Source organism: Aulonocara sp. 'chitande type north' Nkhata Bay, linkage group LG7, assembly GCF_057382095.1.
Source record: "Aulonocara sp. 'chitande type north' Nkhata Bay isolate Kocher_YH1m ecotype deep benthic linkage group LG7, A_spYH_male_GT1.1, whole genome shotgun sequence".
Taxonomy (NCBI): domain Eukaryota; kingdom Metazoa; phylum Chordata; class Actinopteri; order Cichliformes; family Cichlidae; genus Aulonocara; species Aulonocara sp. 'chitande type north' Nkhata Bay.
In genome coordinates this window covers 69,626,327-69,632,568 of record NC_141350.1, presented here as the reverse complement: position 1 = coordinate 69,632,568, position 6,242 = coordinate 69,626,327, and the positions used below count along the sequence as shown (strand labels likewise).

The 6,242-nt window shown below is 51.7% G+C and overlaps 2 protein-coding genes across 7 annotated transcripts; one reads left to right on the top strand and one right to left on the bottom strand.

Moving 5' to 3' along the window:
* On the bottom strand, positions 1-3,885 carry LOC147326886 (apoptosis facilitator Bcl-2-like protein 14). 6 transcript variants are annotated; one of them, XM_086302707.1, is made up of 7 exons: positions 2,102-2,651; positions 1,071-1,227; positions 886-957; positions 741-803; positions 583-641; positions 240-512; positions 1-136 (listed from the first exon to the last, which is right to left on the bottom strand). In XM_086302707.1, exons 2-7 carry the CDS (start codon positions 1,216-1,218, stop codon positions 113-115), a joined length of 639 nt encoding a protein of 212 aa, XP_086158833.1. In that variant the 5' UTR covers positions 1,219-1,227; positions 2,102-2,651; the 3' UTR covers positions 1-112. The 6 variants fall into 6 exon arrangements, with proteins under 6 accessions (XP_086158833.1, XP_086158832.1, XP_086158830.1 ...); XM_086302706.1 differs by having other exon boundaries at positions 741-815; positions 2,102-2,650; XM_086302704.1 differs by lacking the exon at positions 2,102-2,651 and adding an exon at positions 3,790-3,885 and having other exon boundaries at positions 583-815.
* On the top strand, positions 2,892-5,651 carry snx20 (sorting nexin 20). Its single transcript, XM_086302701.1, has 3 exons — positions 2,892-3,214; positions 3,551-3,693; positions 4,862-5,651. The coding sequence occupies exons 1-3, from the start codon at positions 3,157-3,159 to the stop codon at positions 5,531-5,533; spliced, it is 873 nt and encodes a 290-aa protein (XP_086158827.1). The 5' UTR covers positions 2,892-3,156; the 3' UTR covers positions 5,534-5,651.
* Positions 5,652-6,242: the final 591 nt, after the last annotated feature.

The window sequence follows — 6,242 nt, the reverse complement described above, 5'->3', positions numbered from 1 at the left end:
TCAAAAGTTTATTTTAAAAAATTCTACTTTTACAAAACAAATATGGCTCAAATACTTGAACTTTGACAGCGTGGTGACCTCCACCTGGAGATTCCTCCGAGGTTCGTGCGGCTCAGTCGATGCTGAAAGCTTCAGCCTGGACAGAGACAACATACCCAGAAATCGTTTTCATTTCACAGAAATCGCTTCAACATCAGTGAAAGTTAACAGTTCACGTTCTAACACATCTTCATGCTCACCCAGCCTCTGTGCTGCTCCACCCAAGCCGAGTGGTTCTCCTGAATGTACTGCTCTCCAAAGCTCAGCACCCTCCTCTGGTGGACCAGACTCGTGGCTGACAGCCTGCTGGTCACTTCGAAGACCAGAGCGATCTTCTGCCTCTGAATGTGAACCTCAGAGGGTGCCGCCCGCTCCGCCGGGTGGACCAGGCTCTGCACGCTGGAGGTGAGCTCCTTGAACATGTCATAGTCCAGGTCTCTGAGCTGCTGCTGGAGGTCCAGGTTCTGTTTGATCTGACAGAAATACACCGGTGTTCAGTACTGAGCTGCCTACCTGCCGCAGCCATCTACGCGTCTGATTCACCTTCCTGTCGATGTCGTCTCCCTCCGCTCTGATCAGCTCTACCAGCCTCTGGACGATGTCTGCGGCACAGCGAGACGCCTCGTTAGAACAGGCAGAGTAAAAGGACTCCGACATTCTCACCTTCACACAAGCGTCCTGCTGCCGCTTTGGACACTCACCATCCGTGTGCGCTGAGGTACTGAGCGTCCTGTTGTGCACCTCATCACAGGTGGAAGACTCACCTGAGAAACAAACTGAGCGGTCGGCGTGATGAGTCTGAGCCTCGACACGGACAGGACGTCAGAGAAACACCTGTTCACTCACCTTCTCCATCAAGTACAACCTCCAGAGACTTCTGGAAACTTGCACTGGGAGCTGGACCCTGAGGAAAGATAACTGACCAGCGAGCACACAGGTGAGCACATCAGAAGACCCACAGAGAATCTTTCCCGTGTTGGTGAGCAGAGGAAGGAGGAAGCACCAGCTGCGTGCTCACAGTTCAAACCAACCTGGGACGTTTCCTTTCACACGGCGGGCAGCAATCGTCCTCACTGCCATCTCAGGTGAGCGCTGTTTTGACCTCTTGCTGCAGTACTTTTCCAGCAGCTGGAACACCTCGCTGGTTTCCGTGGCATCTTCAGCTCGCTGGCTTGTCATTTTCAGCTGCTGAGAGTCAGAGCAGAAACCAGAGCTTACCAGAATATTTGAACGTCTGTATTTAAAATGAAATGAAGAAACAGAGACCTCCACCACGCTCGCTCTGTGCAGCATTCACAAATAAAGGAGCAGGAAGAGTCGGTCAGATAATAACTATTTACAGAAAAGTGGACATCAGTGTCTGAGCCTGTTTGGTGCAAGTGGGCACGGTGAGCACGCCATCAGCTGCCTGCTGTCAAAACCGATGCATGTTCTACTGCATTTTACTGTATTCTACTGAACTTCCTCTCCTAAATGCTGTACCAACTCAAACACAATAAACAGTTATCAGGTTTATGGGGCAGTTACTTTTGCACACAGGCAGGTAGGTTTGATCACTTTGTTCCCTTAATGAATAAATCATCCTTTAATTTCGGCATCTCTCTGGTGATGCCGGGTTAGGGCAGTGCAACCTGCTTCCTTTTACAGCCACTGTGTTTCCATCACCTCTCCACCGTGTCCTCCCACGTGGTTATTAAATGGTAAATGGCCTGTATTTATATAGCGCTTTACTAGTCCCTAAGGACCCCAAAGCGCTTTACACCTCCAGTCATCCACCCATCCACACACTGGTGATGGCAGCTACATTGTAGCCACAGCCACCCTGGGGCGCACTGACACAGGCGAGGCTGCCGGACACTGGCGCCACCGGGCCCTCTGACCACCACCAGTAGGCAACGGGTGAAGTGTCTTGCCCAAGGACACAACGACCGAGACTGTCCAAGCCGGGGCTCGAACCGGCAACCTTCCGATTACAAGGCGACCTCCCAACTCTTGAGCCACGATCGCCCTTAAGAGCGAGGAATAACGGCTCGGGCTGCCGTGATGTTGGCACCTGACTCACCGTGTCCAGGACACCTGCGGAGGAGGAAGAGCGAACCTGTCGGATCAGCTGATCCTGGAGCTGCGACGCGAGCGAGAACACTTTTACTTTCACTTTGACGGAGAAACAGCTGATCAGCGTCACAGCACAGAAGAACCGAGTCTGCGCAGGTGCTTCCTCTAAAACTGCGCCCTGCTGCCGCCCTGAGCCAGGCACGTGATCATGCAGGGGTGGAGACACGCAGCTGGGGGGGGGGTAGTTTTGTGGTCAGGTTTCCTGTTTTTCTAAAGTCTGGCTTTCATTTTTATTTCCGTCACTGAGACTGGTTTTATTTTTACTTTAGTCTCAGTTCCTTCTGAGCACCATAGGTCAAAGTTCAGCTGTGCAGATGAGTCACAGCTTGATTTATCCTGTTAAACCGCAGCAAGCATCGTCTGAACCACGTCTGCCTCCCTGATCCTGGTTCTGCTGGAGGTCTTCTTCCTCCCCTCTGTCACAGAAAGCTGCTCAGAGGGCTCGTCTGAGTTCCTCTCTAACACTGTGAAGCATGTCAAGGTAAATCTAATAAAGACTACTCAGTGGTGTCTGCCTGTGACCTCTGACCTGCCTGTGCACCTGCAGATGGACATTAAAGCTTAAAGAGCTTTCAGAGCTCCCCCTAGAGGAGCAGAGAGGAGCTGCATGCAAAACACTGCTTTCTGCTAGCTAACTCCACCCGCCTGCTGCTCCGCAGCCATGAAACAAGCACCTCTCTCACACACCATTTACGACACACTGGTCTTTCATTTCACTTCCTCTTCAGCATGTTTGCTGAAGTCGACTTCCTCCTGCCTGCACTCGTCTGTCAGCACGCAAACGTGCAGCACGTTCTTCTGTTAGCGACGCTCGGCAGGCCCGCTTGGGCCTTTTTAACCCCTCACTCACCTGCAGGAGCCACACTGGCAGCTTTGATCTTTACAGGAATAAAAAAATCCAAAAGAGATGAAGCAGAGCCAGAAAACACAGCTGCCCATCACTGAGTGAACATCAGGAGGATAAGCGAGCTTCTCTGGCCTCAGATCAGCAGTTTGGACCCGATGGCAGAAGCTCAGCAGGGAGCCCAAGACCTGACTGAGGTGGACACAATGACTCCAGGTTCTGTCATCTTTCACCTTTAACCTTCCTCTTCTTCATTCTTCTGTCTGAACTGAGACGTCAAACTTTTAGGTCAAGTCTCACTCACATTTCAGACCTCCACCCGAGTAAACAGTGACGCTGAGCTTTAATCTGGCAGATATTTATGTGTTTGCAGCCAATGATTCACGTCAGAAACAGTGAAAAGAGGAGCTGGTAGGGAGGTGGGTTTCAAAGAGGCTGGCAGCTGCTAAAGCAGCACGTAGAGTCAAAGAGGCCCCGCCCCTAATAATGCAGCCTTTCCACAGGTGTGCCAGTCCAGCAGTGGGTGCTGACTCGCTGTGTTTGCTGTTTCAGAGGACTTGCCCGGCTCTTCCAGTTTAACCACTAAGGAGCTGCAGCAGAACTGGAGGGCGGTGAAGCAGCGAGAGCGACCCGTCCGGCTGCTCTTTGAGATCCCCTCCACCCGCATCGTCGAGCACGTGCTACACAAATACGTGGTGAGACACCGAAACACACCCACCAGCCGACTCCAAACACTCTGCTCAGCAGTTTTTATACTCTTGGATCCCTGTGATGTCATAGAGGTGAAATACCTTCTGTTTTTGAGGGACAGCCAATCAGAAGAGATTCTTTCAGACAGAGGATGAGGATGAGGGGCAAAGCGGCTAACCTGTAAATGTTCCCAGCTAACTTTCAGTGAAGGTGAGCCCGCAGGAAGTGAAAGTTTAACCTGAGGAGGAGGGGCTTATTTTCCAAAGGTGTGGCTGTTGGAGCAGGAAGCAGTAAAGGTGAACTCTGGTCATAAGAGGCACTGGCTGAGCAGTGAAATCTTTATATGAAGACATATTTGAGATAATAAGCAACCCAAAGACCAGCTTTAACACACCTGCCTGCACTCACCTGTCCACCTGCTGTGCGGTCCCAACAGTTTCCCTGCCTGCCACTGTCAGGTGTGTTCATTTTAAACCTCAAACATGTAAAACTCAGTCAGGGAGCTGTTCATTGATGAGTGCAGGTAACCGATGCCGTGCGGTCACAGAAGCTAATGTGCTCCATAATGAAGGAAATAGTCAAACTGACACATCAGCAACTTTCTGCTTGTCTATGGTGCCCCAGAGGACCAAAACACAGCATCATCATCAGGACGAAGCACATAGTCCCTTAGTTATGGTGCAATAGGTGTAGGCTGCTGGGTGATTCCCATGATGCACTGGGTGTTTAATCATTAGTTATTATTAACTTCTGTCTCTCTTCTGTCTTCCTTCTCTCACCTCAACCAATCACAGCAGATGGCCCCGCCCCTCCCTGAGCCTGGTTCTGCTGGAGGTTTCTTCCTGTTAAAAGGGAGTTTTTCCTTCCCACTGTCGCCAAAGTGCTGCTCATAGGGGTCACATGACTGTTGGGGGTTCTCTGTTTTCTTTGTATGGTTGTAGAGTCTTTATGTTACAGTGTAAAGCACCTCGAGGTGATCGGTCGTGATTCGGTGTTGTATGAATGAATGTAATCGTCAGCATAACGTCTCAGAGAAAAGACGCCTGCGGTGGGTTCACCGTTGAGAGGGAACAGGAAGTCCAGCCTGTTTCTCTGACTGGCTGTTTGCGCTGCAGCAGAGTTAACTTTAAACTTTAAAGGTCAAAGGTCACGGTTCTTTCTGTTTGTTTGCAGCTCTACCAGGTGGTGGTGATGCGTTCTGGCAGCTTCGATTCCCGCCGTGTTTCGGTGGAGCGCCGCTACAGCGACTTCTCCCGCTTCCACCACAAACTGCTGGAGGAGTTTGACGAGGAGCTGGAGGAGGTGCAGCTGCCTCGCAAGATGCTCTCGGGGAACTTCTCCCCCGAGAGCATCGGGGAGCGGCGCCTGGCGCTGCAGGACTACCTGGCGAAGCTGTACGCCACGCGCTGCGTCAGACACTCGCCTTGCTTCTCGGCTTTCTTCACAGAGCAGGAGCAGCAGCGGGCGCACGGCCTGCTCCGGGCGGGGCAGTTCCGGCCAGCCGCAGAGCTGCTGCAGACCGTGCTGGACATCCAGGAGAAGCTGCTGCCCTGGCAGAAGCCCACCCTCCTCGTGCCCGCCCTCGCCGCCCTCGCTGTCTGCTACCGGGACCTGGACGAACCGGAGCGGGCGTTCTCCGCCGCTCAGAGAGCGCTGCCTCCGGTGAGGCGCTACGGACTGACGCGCTACAGAGCGCCGCTGCTGGAGCTGCTGGTGGACCTCGGGTACCAATTGGGCCGGCCCGTGGCTCAGCTGCAGGATGAGTTGACCGCTCTGAGAGATGCCGAGCGTGGGGAAGCGTCCTCCCACTCTCTGAAGGAGGTAGTGATCCAGGAGTTCCTCTGAGGGTGGAGCGGCCATCCACACCTGGATTAGCAGGTAAACCCCTGCACAGCCCCTGCCAGCTGTGGAGGTGTAACAGCTCACAGTGGGTCAGAGTACCCAGAGTACTGCAGTACTGTCCTGCAATAAAGTATTTAAAAGTAATTTTGGTATTGGGTCTGATTCATGATGTTTGATGATTAGCGATTAACGGCTGACTCTACCATGGAAATCTGACCACACAGTACTGAAGCCGCGTCTTTGGTCATCCTGTGGTAGCTCTGGGTGGGGGTCAGCACCTGCTGCTCCAGGATCAGATCTCCGATCTGCTTTCAGTTGCTGCTCTTTGGAACAAGCTGCTGCTCACCTGAGATCAGTTACGACTGTGTGTACATTCAAAAACAGAACAAAGACCTTTTCGTTCACGCAGCTGTTTTTGTGTTTTGCTGTTTTTGCTCAGTTCAGTTGGAACCGTCTGTGTACTGCAAACGTTACAACAGGTTAAATCATCAGATTCAAGTTCGCTGTATCTCTCATGTTAATGAGCCAAAGTGCAAACTGTTCAGGTCTCACTATGTCACTTAGCTTGTTTATGTGCCCTGTATAGCTAACATCATCAGAGATTATGAGCTAATCTGAGATTTGGATTATCTGTTTATCATCCATAAGAGACCCATCTTACTGTAAACATCATTTTTGCACATGTGCATATTTACATGAGTATGTAAACAGA